The 21,794-nt window shown below is 35.4% G+C and overlaps 1 protein-coding gene across 1 annotated transcript in view; it reads right to left on the bottom strand.

Moving 5' to 3' along the window:
• Positions 1–21,794, bottom strand: part of EFCAB13 (EF-hand calcium binding domain 13) — a 257,749-nt gene that overhangs the window by 170,820 nt on the left and 65,135 nt on the right. The window contains exons 14-20 of the mRNA XM_035030370.1: positions 19,443–19,517; positions 14,430–14,573; positions 11,778–11,849; positions 8,401–8,544; positions 7,740–7,811; positions 3,778–3,927; positions 2,205–2,255 (exon numbers count right to left, since the gene is read on the bottom strand). Of these exons, the coding sequence (XP_034886261.1) occupies positions 2,205–2,255; positions 3,778–3,927; positions 7,740–7,811; positions 8,401–8,544; positions 11,778–11,849; positions 14,430–14,573; positions 19,443–19,517 (708 nt within the window). The remainder of the gene's footprint in view (positions 1–2,204; positions 2,256–3,777; positions 3,928–7,739; positions 7,812–8,400; positions 8,545–11,777; positions 11,850–14,429; positions 14,574–19,442; positions 19,518–21,794) is intronic.

Here is a 21,794-nt window from a genome sequence, read left to right as displayed (position 1 = left end):
TCTATGGTCAACTCATCTTCGACAAAGCAGGAAAGAATGTCCAATGGAACAAAGACAGTCTCTTCAACAAATGGTGTTGGGAAAATTGGATAGCCACATGCAGAAGAATGAAACTGGACCATTTCCTTACACCACACACAAAAATAGACTCCAAATGGTTGAAAGACCTCAATGTGAGACAGGAGTCCATCAAAATCCTAAAGGAGAACACAGGCAGCAACCTCTTTGACCTCAGCCGAAGCAACTTCTTCCTAGAAACATCGCCAAAGGCAAGGGAAGCAAGGGCAAAAATGAACTATTGGAACTTCATCAAGATAAAAAGCTTTTGCAAAGCAAAGGAAACAGTCAACAAAACCAAAAGACAACCGACAGAATGGGAGAAGATATTTGCAAATGACATATCAGATAAAGGGCTAGTATCCAAAATCTATAAAGAACTTATCAAACTCAACACCCAAAGAACAAATGATCCAATCAAGAAATGGGCAGAAGACATGAACAGACATTTTTCCAAAGAAGACATCCAAATGGCCAGCAGACACATGAAAAAGAGCTCAATATCGCTCGGCATCAGGGAAATCCAAATCAAAACCTCAATGAGATACCACCTCACACCCTCAGAATGGCTAAAATTAACAAGTCAGGAAATGACAGATGTTGGCAGGGATGCAGAGAAAGGGGAACCCTCCTACACTGTTGGTGGGAATGCAACTGGTGCAGCCACTCTGGAAAACAGTATGGAGGTTCCTCAAAAAGTTGAAAATAGAGCTACCCTACGACCCAGCAATTGCACTACTGGGTATTTACCCCAAAGATACAAAAGTAGGGATCCAAAAGGGTACGTGCACCCCGATGTTTATAGCAGCAATGCCCACAATAGCCAAACTGTGGAAAGAGCCAAGATGTCCATTGACAGATGACTGGATAAAGAAGATGTGGTATATATATACAATGGAATATTATGCAGCCATCAAAAGGAATGAGATCTTGCCATTTGCAACGATGTGGATGGAACTGGAGGGTATTATGCTGAGCGAAATAAGTCAAACAGAGAAAGACATGTATCATATGACCTCACTGATAGGAGGAATTCTTAATCTCAGGAAACAAACTGAGGGTCGCTGGAGTGGGGGGTGGGGTGGGAGGGATGGGGTGACTGGGTGATAGACACTGGGAAGGGTATGTGCTCTGGTAAGCGCCGTGAATTGTGCAAGACTATTGAATCTCAGATCTGTACCTCTGAAACAAATAATGCAATATATGTTAAGAAAAAAAAAAAAGAAGAAGATAGCAGGAGGGGAAGAATGAAGGGGGGGAAATCGGAGGGGTAGATGAACTATGAGAGATGATGGACTCTGAAAAACAAACTGACGGTTCTAGAGGGGAGGGGGTGGAAGGATGGGTTAGCCTGGTGATGGGTATTGAGGAGGGCACGTTCTGCATGGAGCACTGGGTGTTATGCACAAACAATGAATCATGGAACACTACATCTAAAACTAATGATGTAATGTATGGGGATTAACATAACAATAAATTTAAAAAAAAAAGTCATATGCTCTACTGACTGAGCCAGCCAGATGCCCTTATTTTTGTTACTTTATACGGTAAAAATACTGAGCATTTCTAGTATCATTTAAAAAATATGAATGGGTACTTATAATATGAAATAAATGCTATGAATTAGACATGGTTTAATGAAAGCATATAACAAAGAAAGCTGACCTAGACTAGCAGATAATGATAGGCTCCCTAGAGGAATCTGACACCCATCTGAAAGATGAGTAAACATTAACTAGGCAAAGAGGGTCAGGGAAAAATATTCCAGGGAATAAAATATGCAAAAGCTTTGTGGTGGGAGGAAAAGAGAGATCTAAGGAAATGAAAGAAAGCCAATGTATTTGAAAGTATAGAAAACAAGGGTAATGGTACAAAATTGTGCTAGAGGACTAGGACATGCAGGATTTTGATCTTTATCTAACAGCAATGGAAAATGTTTAAGGAGTTATAAATAGGGAGACATAACATGATCAGATTACTTTTTTGAAAAAAATATTACTCTGGCTGGAGTGGGAAAAATGGACTAGGAATCCACTGGCACCTGGCAATGATCCTAAAAAATAACTCTTTTATAGGGAATGCTTTCATATATCTATATATCTATATATAGATATATATATAGATATATGTATATATAAAGTTCTTACCATCTGCTTTTGGTAGTCTCAGATTTGAAGACAAAGCTTCTTTCCTAAAATCTGCAAATTTAGAGGGAGAGAGATTATGCCATAGGAACAGCATCCTGATTTTATCCAGTTTGAAAGAAAGCCAATGGATAGATTAAATACTTCATTTCTCATTGACCATTCCCTTCTTCTCAAAATCTTCCACTGGCTTCCAGAATATTATTCTCTACTCATCTTCCTCTTACTTCTTAGACTCCGTGGATTTGTCAACCTCCACTAAGCTCCTTAAATGTGACTGAGATTCTAATGTCACAAATGTTTCCTTTCTCCCTAAGAGGGCAGGTTAATCCCCAGGCCCATATATTCAGTAAAATATTTAATTATTAGTCTGAATTGTCCTTCTCTGGTTCTGCTTGCCTACCTATCTGTCTAATCCTGGAGCTTTTCCTTGGGACAAGTTGCAGTTATACCCTTCATCATATACACTTTCTACAAAAATGCAAATTGTTACAGAGATCTATTTGAGAGACAAGTGATAGAAATAAAATATGTCCATTTGCATAGATGGACCATATTACAGTTAGAGAGCAGTTTAGAATAACTCACAACTAGTCCAGGTATTACCTTAAAACAAAAGGAGGTTAGAATAAAAATACATTATATTCACCTTAATTTTTTTTTACTTGTTCTAAGCAGGATTAAACAACAGCAACAACAACTAACCTATTAAAAAGTACTTTCAAAATAGTATGTTTGGCAATTTTATAAGATAATTCTAAAACAGGATTTCTCAACCTCAGCAAAATTACATTTGGGTCCAGATAATTGTTTGGGGGGATACTGTCCCATGCATTATAGGATGGTTAGCAGCATCCCTTGCTTCTACTCACTAGATGCCAGCAGCCCTCACCTATCAGTTTTGACAATCTAAACTGTCTTCACACATTGCCAATTGTTCCCTGAGAGGCAGATCTGATTTTATTTTTTACCTGAAGCTAAATTTAAGGCAAGAAATGGCTTTCTAAATAAGGATATATTCCAGCTGAGAATATAGATAGGTCAGGTAAATTCTTTGTAAATAGATCAAAAAGCAGCTCAACACTTATATATGAGTGTTATATAGACAAATGTTTTAATTGTTCCAACAATAACTTGCGCTTTTCAAAGGGCCTTTCACCTAAAAAAAAAAAGCTAGAAAACTATTAAGACCTCTCTAAAATTCATAAAAGGAAAGGGATTAACTTTGAAATGAAATTACTCTAAAAAGAAACATTTCAAAGCCATACAACAACATATATAAATACTTTGAGACCAACTTTACAATCCAGTCCAAGAGATCATCCAGGAATTTGATACTGTAATTACTAAATGGATATATCTGTGGATATAGAATATAAGGTATATCCCTAAATTTGGTCTGTACTAAATCACATTTCAATACATTTATGCTATTATTTAGGAACTAAATATTACAATATTAACTAAATATTAGGAACTAAGTATTAAGATTTAATTAGTGTTTGGTAAAATATTTAAAAATCCTTGGATAACATTTTAGAAGAAATTTTTATTACAAGTCACTCAATTAACTCACCCTCAACAAAGGAATCATCCAGTATTTCTTGAAGACTATCATCAGTGAAATAAATTCTATTGGTGTTTCCAAGTACATCTGCATATTTGTCCTTATCAGATTGATCACTTTCTTCCATAGAGTCCAATGAATTGATGATGTCATTCAATGCTACAAACAGAGAGAATATATATACAACATGTACTTCAGTCCATGGATCCAAATCTTTGGAACATAACAATAAAACTGATGGACTCTTCCAGATTTGCACTGTCCTAAATGGCAGCCACTAACCACATGTGGCCATTTAAATAAGTAGAGCAATCCATTCTCCACTACAGTTTTCTATAACCCCTTATCTTTATTCTTAAAATTATTTTCTTAAAATTCTGGGTTCTGGGTGGGCTATTCCTATATGAACAAAAAAGTATGCCAAAGTTTCTCTAGTTATCTATTAATGAGCTCACCATTTCAGTAAAAAATACCCTCATTCTTCATAACTGCTCTCAAACCCCAATCCTTCCCTTTCCACTTTCTTTCCCTACACCCCTTGCTCCTGTCATCTCACTTACCCAATTTAGAGAATCAGCAAAGGTTATTATGTTTAGCACAATAACATCAAACATCTAGAAGAGGAAATCCACAACTGACCTCCCAGAATGGCTCAGTCAGTTGGGCATCTGACTTTTGATTTTGGCTTGGGTCATGATCTCAGGGTCTTGGGACAGAGCCCCACGTTGGGCTCCACGCCCAGAATGGGGTCTGCTTGGGATTCTCTCTCCCTCTCCTCCTCCCCCCACTGGCTCCCTCTCTCTCTCTCTCTCAAATAAATAAATGAATAAATAAAAATTTTTTAAAAACCCTTCACATTTCTAAAGTATATATCTAAAAAATCATCTCTCAGGATTCATTAAGAGAAATGTATAATAAGTTACTTTAAAATTAGCTAGTTTATGTAGAAGTATAATTTAACTCATGATGTTGTTCCATGATTTAGTCATTAGTCATTGGTAAGAAGTTTCAAACCGGCCATGTGAGGAAGGGCTGAAGGGAAGTGTGAGTCTAGAGAAAAGATGATTCAATGTGAAAGAAAAAAAAAATGAGTTCATTTCACATCTCTGGAGGGCTACTGATAGGAGGAAGAGTCCAAATGTTAAATATGGTTTGGGAATGGAATGATAAGGCAGGATTTCCACCAAATATGTAGAATAACTGACCGGTTCTGCAGCTGTCCAAAATTATGGAACAGGCTGCTTGAAAAAGTCATGAGGGTTTCTCAGACAAATAGTAGGATGAATGCGAATTACCACTAGCCTGTCCCTGAAAACCACAATGTGGCTTTTATTTTTTATTTTTTTTAAGATTTTATTTATTTTTTGACAGAGAGAGAGAGACAGTGAGAGAGGGAACACAAGCGGGGGTAGTGGGAGTGGGAGAAGCAGGCTTCCTGCTGAGCAGGGAGCCCGATGCGGGGCTCGATCCCAGGACTCTGGGATCATGACCTGAGCCGAAGGCAGACGCTTAACGACTGAGCCACCCAGGCGCCCCATTTGTTGCTATTTTAAATGGGGACTTTTCTTCAGTTATATTTATATTGCTTGTATATCACTGTCACCTTTCTTTTTTTTTTTTTTAAGATTTTATTTATTTATTTGACAGAGAGAGACACAGCGAGAGAGGGAACACAAGCAGGGGGAGTGGGAGAGGGAGAAGCAGGCTTCCCGCCATGCGGGGCTCAACCGACTGAGCCACCCAGGCGCCCCTAATGTGGCTTTTAAATAAACATATAATAATTGAAGAAACTCCATATCTAATGAGCATGAAACTATCAAATCCTCTACTATAGACCTCATTCTCTGACCACAAAAAACATAGCTAAAATTAAACAACAAAGATAGAGCAATAAGGAAATTCAAACTGCTTTAAAATTTTTTTTTAATTGCTTTAAATTTTAAAGTTTTCTCTTAAACAACTCTTACATCAAGGAGAAAATCAAAATATGACTGAAAATACTTGAATATAACAACAATGATAAACAAAGACCATTAGATAAACCAAAGTTTTACTAAAATGAAAATGATAAACATTTAATGTCCAGTAAGAAAAAAATTAATAATTTAAACAACTTAGAAAAACTATAAAATGGGCAAAAGAGAACAATAGAAAGGATTTCATAAAGACAAAAGCAGAAATTAATTTTTTAACTATAAACAGAAACACTAAAGATAAATTAAGAGGTAGTGCTTTAAAAAGAGAGATAATTAAAATGATTTGTTAGTAAACATAGAAAAAGGTAAGGTGTACATATGTGCAAATTCAAGAATGAGAAAAAAACCAGATACAAAAAAAATCAAAAGAATTATCCGGGCTGTATTAATATTCCAGTAAAACACCTGAATAAAATAAATTTCCTAGGGGAATAAAAACTACCAACACTGACAAAATAAGACAGAAAATGGCAAAAAGCAATCCACCAAAATCAAAGATGAATTATAAACTAGAAAAAAAACTACGATAGGACAGAACATTATTGTGCCTAATATATAAAGAGCTCTTTACAAATTCATATGAAAAAGACAATCTAATTAAAATATAATCAAAGCACACTTGACAATCATGAAAAATATGTTTTACCTCACTAGTCATTTAAAGAAGTATGTATTAAAACAATAATAGAATTTTTTTACCAGAATTTTCAATAGCTAATACCCATTATTGATAAAAGTGAATTTTTTACACCCCTTTGGGAGGATAATTAAGCAGTAGCTGTTAACATCTTGTATCTGCATATATTTTGGTCTAGCACTGTGACTTCTGGGGAATTTATCCTCCAAGAAAACTTTGTGCACATATACACATATAAGGATGCTCATCAAAATGTTTGAATGGCTAAGAATTGGCAATAACCTAAATACTATCAAAAGTGTTGTGGATAAAATTATAGTACATCCCCACAATGGAATATTATGCAGTCTTTAAAAAGAATGAGGTAGGGGCGCCTGGGTGGCTCAGTCGGTTGAGCGACTGCCTTCGGCTCAGGTCATGATCCTGGAGTCCCGGGATCGAGTCCCGCATCGGGCTCCCTGCTCGGCAGGGAGTCTGCTTCTCCCTCTGACCCTCCTCCCTCTCATGCTCTCTGTCTCTCATTCTCTCTGTCTCAAATAAATAAATAAAATCTTTAAAAAAAATAAAATAAAATAAAATAAAAATAAATAAATAAAAAGAATGAGGTAGTTTGTATGATATAATGGAACATGAAACAATATCTAAGATACACTGTTAATTTCTTTAAAAAAAGCAAGTTGTGGAATATTATGGACATAGTAATTTAATTTTTAAATAATAATTTAAGAATACACAAATATTCATAGATGCCAATAAAAAAGCCTAAAAGGATACTTACCAAACATTAACAGGGATATTTCCAGAGGGTGACATTACAAGAGCCTTATGCTTTATATTTCTTACATTTCTGGCCACTATGTTTTTTTCACAACAGTTTAAAAACTGCTATTATTATGTAATAAAGTTTTCTTATTTAGCTATTGGAAAACATTACAACCTCATGATTTTCCCAATCGTTTCCACTGAAGTAAAAAGTCCTTTTTTTTTTAAAGATTTTATTTATTTATTTATTTATTTATTTATTTATTTATTTATTTATTGAGAGAGTGCGTGCATGTGTGTGTGTGCTCAATCCCACGTGGGGCTCAATCCCATGACCCTGAGATCATGACCTGAGCTGAAATCAAGGGTTGCACGCTTAACAGACTGAGCGCCCCTCAAGTAAAAATACTTAAATGAAAAAAACTGTAGTAAAGTTTGCCGTAAGTGGAAATGTTCAAATATAAATGAAAAAACATTTGGCACAAATACTACTACAAAGAAGATTTAAGCACCAAATATGGTATTTGACTAGGTGACCTCTGAATGAGTCCTGTGCTGTGGCCAGCCATTCAACAGTTTTACCATAATGCTCTTACCAAGAAAATTGGAAAATTTCTGGTTGTCCTTCAAAGCCTTCATACAGTCTTTAACATTCACCATGTTGTCGTCTGGAAGAAAGAGAGAGAGAGGTGATAGACAAGAATCCCTGGATAAAATAATATTAAAAAGCTAGTATGAAAATCAAAATCAGCATACAATTTCTTAAACACTTTATGTACAAGATACTTTGGATTCATTTTCACCCATTATGCTTTGCAATTAACCTTACAAGATTGTAGATATACTATTTCTGATTCTACCTTTAAGGGAACTAAAATACCGAGAAAGTTAGAAGTTCAATAACTTCACTTGGCGCAAAGTGGCAAAGCTAGGTTTTCTAGTCACAGAACCGGAATTTCCAAACTATTCATTAGTCACTAAATCAAGACATATCTGAGGAAGTGGATACCAACAAGCCCAACCCCCACAAAATTTCGAACTGCTTCTTAAAAAAGTATTCTCATAACTGCAAAAGAGGAATGTAAAAGAAGAAAGGCTCCTTTTTAGATGTTTACAGTAATACAAGCAAATACCTATATTTATTTGCTCAACAAAGGAACCCCATTTACTTAAACAAAGACCTTGCCTACTCTCTTTATAGGGTCTCCTACCCAAAACAAAACAAAGAAAACCTGATAGTAATATTTAAATGCTTACCAGAAACAAAATCTGATTGAAGAATTTTCTCTATCTCTTCTTCAGGTGACTTAATCCCAATATTTCTTAGAAAGCTCTCCAAGTTCTTCCCAGGTATCATGTCACCTTCAAGCACATCAAGAGCTAAGACAATGTCCTGTAACTCTAGAAATAGAAGAAAGTTATTTGGTAAATGGACTAACCTCTGATTTATCTTTTATTTTATTTTTTTGTTGTTGTTAAAGGAATGAACTATTTCTTTTTTCAAAGATTTTTATTTATTTATTTGAGAGAGAGGAAGCACGAGCAGGGGCAGTATGAGAGGGAGAAGCAGACTCCCTGCCAAGCAGGGAGCCCAGTGCAGAGCTCGATCCCAGGACCCCAAGATCACGACCCAAGCCAAAGGCAAACGCTTAACTGACTAAGCAACCCAGGTGCCCCCTAACCTCTGATTTAAAAAACAACAGTAGCCATCACTAAAGACTTTTGTCAGAGGCAGTCCAATATTTATTATCACATCCTGAACTGAAGAATAAGAAATTTCAGTGAAGAACCCAGGCCTCAGGGAATTCTAAGTCCAGCAGCACAATATGCTTGGTCTGTCATGTTTCTTTGGTGCTAATATAAAATTGGCACAACCAAAATGATTCATATAGCTGAATTTTTCACCGCAATTACACAAAGTAGTTATTTTACCATGAAGCTCTAATGGTAGTCAACAAAATTAACTCATCCTGATTGAAGTGAAATGAATTTTAGAATCATGAGAAATGTAAAATATGAAACACAAGTATTACAAAGACTCATTAGCCTTTTTTTTTTTTTTTCAATTCTACCACAATCCACTAGTACCCTGGCATCTGGAATTTTCCTTCATTTTCAGCCCTTTCAAAGGAGGCAGTGTTAAGTCAGATAGACTTGCATTCATATCCAGGCTCCAGGATTTGTCACCTGGAACTATGTGACCTTGAGCAAATTATTACTACTTAACCCCTCTATAAAATTCCGTAGTCTTATATCTGAAATGAGATAATACTACTATCTACCTCACAAGGTTGATGTGGAGATTAAATATGATGAGGTATGAAAAACACTTAAAACAATACTAGATACATGGCAAGCACTTAATAAATATGTCATATTAGTAGCAATAAAGTCACTACTACTACTATGATTATTACTAAAGCCATCAGGAACTACTATAAATAGTAACCACAGCTCCTTAGTACCTTTGATCCTGCCTCATTTTCTGTCCTCCTAACATCATGGGGAGGCAACTGAAAATGGCAATCTGAGCTTTGCCGGCACCTAAAAACCTGTATGAGTTCTGCTTCTTTGTTTTAACTAAAACTTGGTTTCCTTCAAAATACGGTTTCCCTGCACAACCATCTTGAGTGGAGGCTGCTCATCCTCCCATGCTCCACATAGGACCAGGAAGCAGAGAAACACCCCTAAATTTCTGCTGCTGCTGTCAGGCTACTTTAGTTCCACCTTCAATCAAACCTCAGCCCTCCCCTCTGAGGCTCAGGCCTGTCATTCACCTAAGCCACCCTCCTGACACCATCATCTATTACTTTCTGAGCACACCTTCACCATCTCTGAGGATTTGGGCACCTTGCTCATAATCCTCCCTCAACCCCATTTCCCGTTATCATCTGATGACAATAAGGATGACCTTGCCCTCTTAACTCCAAAAAGCCTTCACTTCCTTTCCAAAGTCATCCAAACCAATGGCTATCCTTAATCCTCATCATTACCTAGAACTGCCTGCCCCACCTCTAAAATATTAAACTACAAGATCAGACACCTGACCATAATCCCTTATAATTATGTGTGCATGTTGAAGGAAAGCATAGAACTTTATTCACAATATGCCTATTTTCTAGGCCCCTCCAAGTTCGCCAACAAATAGTCAAGGCACAGTGAACTAGCCTTATCCATTAGTAATGAAGGGAACATTCTGAAAGCCAAGTTCTCATGTGCTAGTCAACCTTGAAAGCAGGCTTTTCTAAAGAGAGCAGCTTCAGGCCTGCTACGTTAACACTTGTCTTCTAGAGTGGCACTTCCTAACTCTTCCCTGTAGTTACTGGCCTTACACTGCACTAGCTGAAAAATTCCAGTGCCATCTTCCTAATGTGACCATCTCCCAGATTCAGGTACCTAAACTGTATCTGTTCTCCTTTTCCAATGGCTTAATTTCAAAATTTTTTCCTTCCTCCTCATAAAAAGTTACCTGTTCTGAATACCAGTCTCTTTCTGAGCTCTGCTCTCTGATTTCAAAATTAACTACCATTTACCAAGTATATAATATGTGCCTAATAATTAGGTTATATGCTTTACATGTGTTTTTGTACTTGATCCTGAAAACTCTATGAGAAACATGATTTTATTAGCTTCCTTCTTTTAAAGGTGAGGAAACCAGAATGGCCTAGAGAGATTACCCAGCTGATAAGTCAAAAAACCACAAACCATCATATATCATACTCCATAGCCTATGTTCTTTTCTACCTCTATGCATTGTTTCCTAGAGCACAGGTAACTATACTATGTTGATTCTAATTATGTTATGTGACCCAGGTAACATATTTATATGTCAGCAGGGAATTATTAAACACTTTTCTTAACCTAAAAGAGAAACAATAATGTCAGAAATTTCCTATGCAGGGCAGAGTGGTTACTGAAAATCTGAGAAGTATTTGTCTATTTCTTTATACCCAGAAATGACTCTGTTTCCTTAAATATATACCTATGTTGTATTCTTTTCCTGATAGTGCTTATTGACCAAATCCTCATTTGAGTGGTTATTCAAATAAATTACCAGTGATACTAAGTTTAAAACTTATTTTCCAAACAAAAAAGTACACAAACTCCACGACTATAATCTTCATTGGTTTTAGTTCTATTTTTTAACTTTTAAGCAAAAATGGAAGTCAAGTAGTAGAAAATACCCATGCTATCAAAATGTTAAAATACAAGAGTGCCATGGTCACAAAAACCAAAGAAAGAACATGAGGAATGTCTACTAAAGGAAGCAGTAGATTTCTGAGAAATTCTATAGAATAATATAGAAGCCTATACACTGGGTGGAGTCCTAAGTCTGAGGCATAAAATTATATAGAAAATATTCATATCTGAAAAAATTTAAAGCCAGTAGCTGACTTTATATAAAGCCCAAAAACAAAAAGGGGATTTAAAATAGCTTTACACAGACCCCATTCCAGAAAAAGCCTTTTTTCTTTCATGGAAGCTGCCAACTTTTAATTTTTGCCTGCTTTAAAACAGATCAATACCAACATGTTAACCAGAAATTAGCAGAACTAGAAACACTAAAAAACAAAACAAAAAGACATCCATTCAATAAAAGTAAATTTAACAGTCACAAATAATCTAGTACTTACCTTTTAACCTGGAGGCATCACGCATATCCTTTACCACTTTTCCAAATTCTTCTACTTGTACTTCATCATCTTCTGCAAGAAAAACATTTTTTTATTATTATGTTCAAACATTTGTGATAGATCAGCCTTGCTAAGCAAAAGTCAGGATCCAATGCAGCAATCTCTAAAAAGGTAAATTATTTGATGTATTCATAAGAATCATATTTCCTTTTCATATTGTTGGCTCTCCAAAAGATTAATTTTATGGAATGAATAAACCTTAAGATTATAGGAGAAGGGCTGAGTTTTCAATTCCCATCAATCAGGAGAAACTGTGTAATCCATATTCCTAGGGAGAACACTAAGAGACAAACCTGTTTTAGTTTAACCTTTCAAATGTTTGAAGATAAAAATGCTGTACTAGATTAAAGATTTTTCCAATGCCAGATGGTTCTGCAATTTCTAACACGTTTACACCCATTTTGTACACAAGAACACACAGATACTAGAAAGCCAAAGTGACAAACACAGGGGACAGAGACAGCTTTGCTTTCCCAGTCAGGAACAGGGAAACTTAGTGCAAGGATTTAGAATTACTGTAGTTTATGATCATAGGATAGAATACAGGTGCTATAAAATGAGATATTGGGGAAGCATTTCTAAATTTGCCAAATGATAAATACCCTTTCTGTTTTTCAATGCCTTTTTGTAACCATCATAAAAATATTTTTTAGGGACGCCTGGATGGCTTAGTTGGCTAACTGTCTGCGTTCAGCCCAGGCCATGATCCCAGGGTCCTGGGATGGAGCACCACATCAGGCTCCGTGCTCAGCGGGGAGCCTGCTTCTCCCTCTGCCTGCCACTCCCCCTGTTTCTCTCTCTCTCTCTCTCTCTTTCTCTGACAAACAAATAAATAAAATCTTTTTAAAATTATTTTTTAAAAACTTTAAATATACTTTAAAATATTAATGAGTCAATACAGAATACCATCAATAACCAAGAAGTAATTCTTCAATCTCACTAAGTATAGGAAATCTAAATCAGTTTTTTTTTTTCCTTTTTAACATAACATGGTCAAAAAAGTATATCCTAGGTCAGTAATTTTTAAGTTTTTCTTCATGTTTCTAAGTCTCTGTTGAGCTACTTAAGCAGTTCACTTGATCATTTCCCCCACTTTAATCAGAGAAACGCAACTCTTAGGATTTATATATTGACGTACTCTGTAAGATTTCATTTAGAAGAAAAGAATTCTCCTGCTTTAACAGCACCAAATATAAATACAAAACCAAAAATAACAAGGTTCAAAACTTTGCAAACCACTACATTAAAATAAGAATTAAATCTTTGTACTGAAGGTCCAATGTTACGAGAAAAAATGGTATGACAGATGGGGTACACAAAGTTTTCAATATCATGCATGTATTTGGATTTAGATGGTAGAATAACCTACATTTTACACACTGTGTTTTTGCTTTATAAGTATATAATAATAAATCAGATACAGTATATGGGGTTTTTATTATCACAATAAGTAATTTTAGAGATAGCTGAGTTATTTTTATAGCTCATAAAATGATACCTTACTGGTCTGATTAAAATAAATGCTACATAATACTTTCTCTGGTATGTGTTGCCTTCAAATTCCACTCACTCTATCAAGAGAAACTGAAGCTTTGCAATAAAAGAAAAGAGAGGGGGGGAAAAATCCCTACTATCAGGTGGTAAGTATCCTTCTATTTTGATCAACCCTCCTCATCTCAAATATCTCACTAAACAAAACAATCAACACACTTAAAGTCCAAAATTACCAGTGTCACTTAAACAGGAGCTTAACAACTGGGTGTTATGCACAAACAATGAATCATGGAACACTACATCTAAATCTAATGATGTAATGTATGGGGATTAACATAACAATAAAAAAATTAAAAAAAAACAAAAAAAACACAGGAGCTTAACAGAGAAAAAGGGGTAAGTAATCCTCACAGGGAAAGACAGTTCTTTGACAAAGACCCCAGACGCATGCTTATGTTACTAGGCTAGTTTGGCATAAACATTCCACATACAAGAGTACAATAATACATTTGTAACTTCATGAGGGAGTGGAAATGTTCACCTGTGGTTGCGTATTACCTCTCTCCTGCCTACAGAACATCAGCAGTAAATGATAGTCTTATTTTTAAAATTTTAGTCTATAGTCTTTGTTTTACAGTACTTTTGGGAACTTACTTTTTGTTTTGAATCTTTTTTTTACTTGCGAACTAAGTAGAAGTGGTAGCCACCATCAGGTGTGTTTTTCTAGCAAATTAAATGAAAACCTATTTCAACAAAACTGTATGGACATCCCAAATAGTGTTAAAAAAAAAAAAAAAAGGAATAGATCTCTTAATATTTCCTAACAATCCCTTCTGTGTTCACTGGGTTGTGCCATTTTCCAGTAACATGTAACACAACCTGAAGATAGTCAATGCATATTCAATCAATTTAGAGTAATAATAAATTAGATATTAACATTTTTTTTCTGTAGGACAAACAATCTGAGCTTTCTTTATATTTCCTAACTGTATATATTGGCATATCAACCAAATACAAGATAGAAGGAAAAATAAAGATTGATAGAAGATAGAACCATATGCTTGTAAATCTTTTAATTTTAATATTTAGAGTACTTACCATCAATTATTGTTAATTTCAGTGCATCTAGGAATTCTTTTTTTTTCAAGTTATTATTCTTCCTGGACAGAGTGTTCCATAGGTAAGAAGCATTCATCTTTTCTTTGCTGAGATTGTGGAGGTTTTCAATAGTCTCAGGCAATACTGAAGGGTAGATAACACACAAGTTTTACAACATTCTTGTCCAAGAAGTTAGTACAGTAAACTATTATCTGGACTAGTCAGGAATTAAGGTTTTTATGGTTAAGAAGAGTAACAAATACAGCATAAATGGTTGCCAATTTTCTTTCTTTTTTTTAAAGATTTTATTTTTATGTAATCTCTATACCCAATGTGGGCCTCGAACTCACAACCCCAGGATCAAGAGTCCCACGCTCTACCAACTGGGAGGCAACCAGGTGCCCCTGCCAATTTTCAAATATTAAAATACAATAAAATATTTAACACCAAAATTAGTGTGTCTTTGAGGATTCTGAAACATTTCTAGAACTTATGGTGACCCCACCCCTGAATAACCACTATAGAGTAATTTGCATTGAACTATATAGATTTATAGAAGTCTGAATTCATAAACAAGTCCAATTGATAAAAACATGAATTAAATAGCTTTTGCTCTACATCTCCCCCCCCAAATTCTTCCCTGGATCTTACTTTCTCTTCAATCCACCACTGCAGACCATGGGAAGAAATTCTGTTTTTTAAAAAATTCCAATAGAATTTAATGGAAGGTTTAATGTGTGTGTGTCGGGGGGGTGAAATTATCTCATCACAAATGCGTAAAAGATCACTCTGCTGCTGTATAGAGAATGGACTCTCTGGAAGATCAGGCAGTTAGGTACTGTAGTAGTTCAGAGAAAAAGATGACAGTGACTTCAAATAGTGGTAATAGTGATAAAGATAATGAGAAGTGGTAATAGTGATAAAGATAATAGTGATAAAGATAATGAGAAGTGGACAAATAAAGGATGTGTTTTGAGAATGAAGCTGAGAATATTTTTTTTAAGATTTTATTTTTAAGTAATCTCTACATCCAATGTGGGGCTCAAACTTACAACCCAGAGATCAAGCATTGCGCGCTCTACCAACTGAACCAGCCAGATGCGCCAAAGCTGAGAGTATTTAGTGATGAATTGAATGAGAGCCTGGCGCCATGAAGAACTGCTAGGTTCAATAACTGAGCAACTGGGTGGATAGTAGTGTCAGAAACTGAGGTAACAGAGACTAGGAAAGAATAAGATTGTTGGAGAGCAAGAATTCCTTTTTATACATATTAAGTATGAGATAAATGGGGAGTCAAAAGGATAGAGATATTATTTAAAGTAGTAAGATTATTCAGGAAGAGGCTTAAAGAATGAGGCTCAGAATGGATTTTGGGATCACGCTAACATTTAAAAGTCAGCCATAAAGGAAGCAGCCAGCAAACAAGACCAAAAAAGATGAGTGATTTTTACAATAGAATATTATTCAGCTACAAGAAAGAAGGAAATCTTTACATTAGTGACAACATGGATGGACCTTAAGGGCACTATGCTTAGTAAGATAAAGCAGACAGAGAAAGACAAACACTGTAAGGTCTCACATCTAAAAAGCAGAACTCCAAAAAATTAATTAATTAGTTAATTAATTACATTTTTAAAAAGCAGAGTTCAGAAACAGAGTAGGATACTGGTTACCAGGGGCTGAGGGGTAGGGAAACTGGGACTATGTTGGTCAAAGGGTATGAACTTATAATTAGAAGATGAAAAAGTTCTGGGGATCTAATGCACAGCACTGTGATTATAATTAACAATACTGTATTATATACTTGAAAGTTGCTAAGAGACTAAATCTTAGTGTTCTCACCACAAAAAAGGAAATGATAATTACTTTATAATTACATGTTGTGATGAAGGTGTTAGTTAACACTATAGTGGTGATCATATTGCAATATATGTGTATCAAATCAGCACTTTGTACAGCTAAATTTACACAATGTTATATGTCAATTAAATCTCAATTTTTTTAAAAAAGAAAGAGCCAATAAGATGGAAGAAAAATTAGGAGATTACAGTGTCACAGAAAACACAAGAAGAAAAAAAAATTTTTTTCAGATTTTATTTATTTATTTGACAGAGAGAAATATAGCGAGAGAGGGAACACAAGCAGGGGGAGTGGGAGAGGGAGAAGCAGGCTTCCCGCTGAGCAAGGAGCCCGATGTGGGGCTCGAACCCAGGACCCCAGGATCATGACCCAAGCTGAAGGCAGATGCTTAACGACTGAGCCACCCAGGCGCCCCTTAAAGATCTTTTATTTATTTGACAGAGAGAGAGGGAGAGACACAGCGAGAGAGGGAACACAAGCAGGGGGAGTGGGAGAGGGAGAAGCAGGCTTCCTGCCAAGTAGGGAGCCCGATGCGGGGCTCGATCCCAAGACCCCGGGATCATGACCTGAGCCGAAGGCAGCCACTTAACAACTGAGCCACCCAGGTGCCCACAAGAAGAGAAAATTTTGAATAAATATATTAAATTAAAACATAAGAATGGTTGAATCATTATGCTGTACACCTGAAACTAACATAACACTGTATGTAAATGATACTTGAAGTAAAAAAACTGCTGGAGGTAAACAAGATGAAAATAAAAACTTGATTAGATTTAACAAAATGAGATTTAACTTTTGTGAAAAAAGCTAGTATGGGCGGCAAGGTCAAAACCTGAATGAGTATTTTTAGAGAACTGGCAATATAGTATTCTGATGATAGCCACATTCTCCTTCAATTTCCAACACAAAACATATTCTATATTAAGTTAAAATATCACTAAAAATAATATTTGGAAATGAACTGAATGAGGGAAGGGGTTGGTGGAGCTAGGGCCACAAGGGAAAAAAGATCAAGAATGACTCCTAACTTTGGGGGCTAAACAACTGAAAAGTGAAAACAGGAAGAGACTGGTGGGTAAGGAGAAAGTAGAGGGGTAGATGGATGGAAGGTCCCAAGGAGGTATACAAAACCAATAAGCAGTCTGATGAAGATATGAGCAGTCAAATGAAGAAAAAAGGAAAAGCATTAAACATAAATGTGCAATATTAAAAATGAGAAAGGAAATATAACTACAGATACAAATAAGATACTATACTATACAACTCTGTGCTAATAAAATTTTTTATCTCCATGAAACTGAAATTCCTCGGAAAAATGAAGTAACTAACAATGCAAATAATCTCTTCATCCAATTAATCTATTGTTTCCATTTATAAAAACAAATTAAATGGATTTATAAGGTAAAATAACTTACTTAAAATGTGCTATTACTCAATACTAAGCACAAAATAACAAAATGCTACTTTTAACCCCAATTTTTTTTAAGTAGCTCCACGCCCAGCATGGAGCCCAGTGTGGGACTTGAACTCATGACCCTGAGATCAAGACCTAAGCTGAACCATATGATCCAGCAATTGCACTACTGGGTATTTACCCCAAAGATACAAAAGTAGGGATCCGAAGGGCTACGTGCACCCCGATGTTTATAGCAGCAATGTCCACAATAGCCAAACTGTGGAAAGAGCCAAGATGTTCATCGACAGATGAATGGATAAAGAAGATGTGGTATATATATATACAATGGAATATTACGCAGCCATCAAAAGGAATGAGATCTTGCCATTTGCAACGACGTGGATGGAACTGGAGGGTATTATGTTGAGTGAAATAAGTCAAACAGAGAAAGACATGTATCATATGATCTCACTGATATGAGGAATTCTTAATCGCAGGAAACAAACTGAGTGTTGTTGGAGTGGGGGGTGGGGTGGGAGGGATGGGGTGACTGGGTGATGGACACTGGGGAGGGTGTGTGCTCTGGTAAGCGCTGTGAATTGTGCAAGACTGTTGAATCTCAGATCTGTACCTCTGAAACAAATAATGCACTATATGTTAAGAAAAAAAAAAAAAGAAGAAGAAGGTAGCGGGAGGGCAAGAATGAAGCGGGGGAAATCGGAGGGGTAGACGAACCATGAGAGACGATAGACTCTGAAAAACAAACTGAAGGTTCTAGAGGGGAGGGGGGTGGGAGGATGGGTTAGCCTGGTGGTGGGTATTGAGGAGGGCACATTCTGCATGGAGCACTGGGTGTTGTGCACAAACAATGAATCATGGAACACTTCATCTAAAACTAATGATGTAATGTATGGGGATTAACATAAGAAGAAAAAAAAAAAAAAGACCTAAGCTGAGATCAAGAGACAGATGCTTAATCGACTGAGCCATCTACGTACCCCTTAGCCCCAATTTTTAAAGTACTAACTTCACTCCATTTAAAATATACATATATGACCTTATAGTTCTTTTTTTTTTTTTTTTAAGATTTTATTTATTTATTTGACAGAGAGAGACAGCGAGAGAGGGAACACAAGCAGGGTGAGTGGGAGAGGGAGAAGCAGGCTTCCTGCTGAGCAGGGAGCCCTATGCGGGGCTCGATCCCAGGACCCTGGGACCATGACCTGAGCCGAAAGCAGACGCTTAACGACTGAGCCACCCAGGCGCCCCTGACCTTATATTTCTTTAGAGTGAGCTTCTGAGTGACAAAGACTGTCTTTCTCAGCTTACCATACTCACAGCTTAACATAAAGCCTGATACATAACAATGGCTCGATAAATGTTACTGAATAAATTGGAAAATGGAAAAAAAATACAGCTTAAAGTAGAAAATCTGCTTACGAGTACTCAACTATAGTCACTAGATGGCATCACTTCCCCAAATTGGGAAGACATTTTGGCTCTTCCCAAAATGAATTTTATATATGTGGTTCTAACTCTCTATAGTAAGTGTGAGATTATGATAGCTTTCAACTCATTTGCACGTGGAGGTTGTTCTGGATCATTACTGGAGAAGATTAAGGCCAAACATATCAGCAGTAAGCCAGGCATTTATTTGCCTGATAACCTGTAGGATGTCTTTTGGTATATTATATTCTTCTAAAATCTGTCACACCATTTGGTCCACTAAAAGCATAAAATATGATGTTCTTACATACATAATTTTTCAGAGAAGCGTTCCGTATTGGTCATCATTATATCAATGAATTCTTTAAAATTCGCCTTTTTTGTTTCTAAAGGGAAAAGAACATTTTTTTCATTATCTTCAAGTACTAAGTTATTAGGACAAATATTGAATTATGTAAAATAAATTCTCTATTTAGGGAGTTAATATAATTATAACCATCAGCTAATATCACTAAAAATATAAGGGTATAAGAGAAAAAGCAATTCAACTTACAGGGAGAAAGTAAATGCTGAAAATTGCCAGGAAAATTAATCAAAATCTTCCTAGTCACAGGTGTACAACATTTTTAATTTTAACTTACATGACCTTGACTTGGCCTTGCAACAATTCACTAAGATATGCAGGTGAAGAATTAGTATGTTATTTTACATATTTAGAAAAAATACTTATACATTATAGATATCATGACTTTTTCCCAAGGTCACAAAAGGAAATACAAGATCAGAGATCAGAAGTAAGCTCTTTCAACTTCTGGTTTCTTCCACATCAGGCTACCATTCACATCGCTGTCTTTATTCCAGTACACTATTTAAACTATTAAACACTTTAATAGTCATTTTATACTTAGAAAATGTCTCTCCTTGATTATATATAATATCCCAATATTAGAATGGATAAAACAATCTCTAAGAATTTTCGAAGGCCACATTAAAGGTTTTATATAAATATAATGAGCTTTTGATAACTCTACTCCTTTGCTTATCCCACTTTTTCAAAAAAATTCTAATTCTAATCTATGAAAGATAAGGCACAGCCTATTGTCCTATTCCAAAGATTAAATATCTTTGAAAACTTTACTTTAAGGAGCACCAAATCACTTTGTATTCTTACCCAAATATTTAGTGACTTAAAAAAAAAATGAGACTTTAAAAAATTCTGGGGGAATGATAGAGTTAATGAAGATTTATATTCACTAAGAGGAACATATAAATTTCTAAAGCAATAGATTCCCTTATTTTTGATAATGTCTATTTGATACACATATGTTTCAGCTGAAGCACTGAACCCACCATCCACTTGAAGAACATTATTAATACCACTACATCTGCTTCTGTGCTTTTCCCATTCCATTCTACTGTTTCTCTACAGAGAGAGCATTGCTGAATTTTTCAAATTTACCAATCTCTTGTTTTTTTACATATAATTTTAAACAGGATAAACAAACTATTCCTTAATTTTGTTTTAGAGTTCGATAAAAATTGTCAGACTGCTATAGCAATCTGAGACTTGCTTTTCTCATTCAATGTATTTCTAAGAATCATCCATATAGTATATTGTTTTCACTAATGTATACACAATTAGTATTCCATTATGCACCAATGGCAAATACCACAACTTATTTATATATTCTACCACTGATCATGTTGTTTCTTTTCTATTTTTTCTTTTTTTTTGTTTGCTATTAAGATCAGTGCTGCCATGAACATTCTTAAACATGTCTCCTTGTATATCAGTGCAAGAGATTTTCTGAGATCTATAGCTAAATGTGGATTTTCTAAGTCATGAAATATGAAAACTATTCAAAATACTACATAATGTTTTTCAAAGTTCTTTTACCACTTTTGTCTTATTTACCAACAATTAAATTAACAGACTTCTTAATTTTTGCCAGTGTAGTGGGTATAAAAAGATATTTCATTGTGACCTAAATTTTGCATTTCCCTAATTACTAATGATGTTGAGAGTCTTTTCATATGATTATTAGCAACTTGTGTTCCTTCATCTGGCAATGGCTGTTCTTGTAATTTAGTCATTTTTCTATTGGGTTGTTAATTTATAGGGGTTCCCTCTATATTCTCCACAATGATCTTTTGCTGTTACGAGTATTGCAAATAATCTTCACTCCATTTGTGGCTTGTATTTTCATTCTGTTTGTATTATCTTTTAATAAAGAAAAGTCTTTAATGTAGTCAAATTTATCAATCTTTTTTTTCTGGTTAGTGATTTTGTCTCTTAAAAATAATCCTTCCTAACTGTAAGCCAGAAAAATTTTCTTCTTTTTCTAAAACTTTTACTGTTCACGTCTGGAAATTATTACTGAATATGATACATAGATAGGGATCTGATTTCATTTTTTGCATTTGAATAATTAATTATTCCAGCACCATTTATTAAATGGTGTTTTTCCCCCCAGTGATCAGCCACCTCATTATATATGTTTCCATATATATGTGTGGATATGTTTGGAAGTTTCTTATCCTGTCCTATCAGTCAATTTCTCTATCCCTGTGCCATTCTCACACTGTTTTACTTACTATAGCTTTATAATGAGTTTTGACATCCAGGAGAGCAAGTTCCCTCCAACACCACTCACACACCCCTA

Source organism: Mirounga leonina, unplaced genomic scaffold (assembly GCF_011800145.1).
Source record: "Mirounga leonina isolate KUSES-001 unplaced genomic scaffold, KU_Mleo_1.0 Mir_364, whole genome shotgun sequence".
Classification (NCBI taxonomy): Eukaryota; Metazoa; Chordata; class Mammalia; order Carnivora; family Phocidae; genus Mirounga; species Mirounga leonina.
Note: the sequence above shows the minus strand (reverse complement) of the source record. Positions and strands in the feature narration are given on the sequence as shown.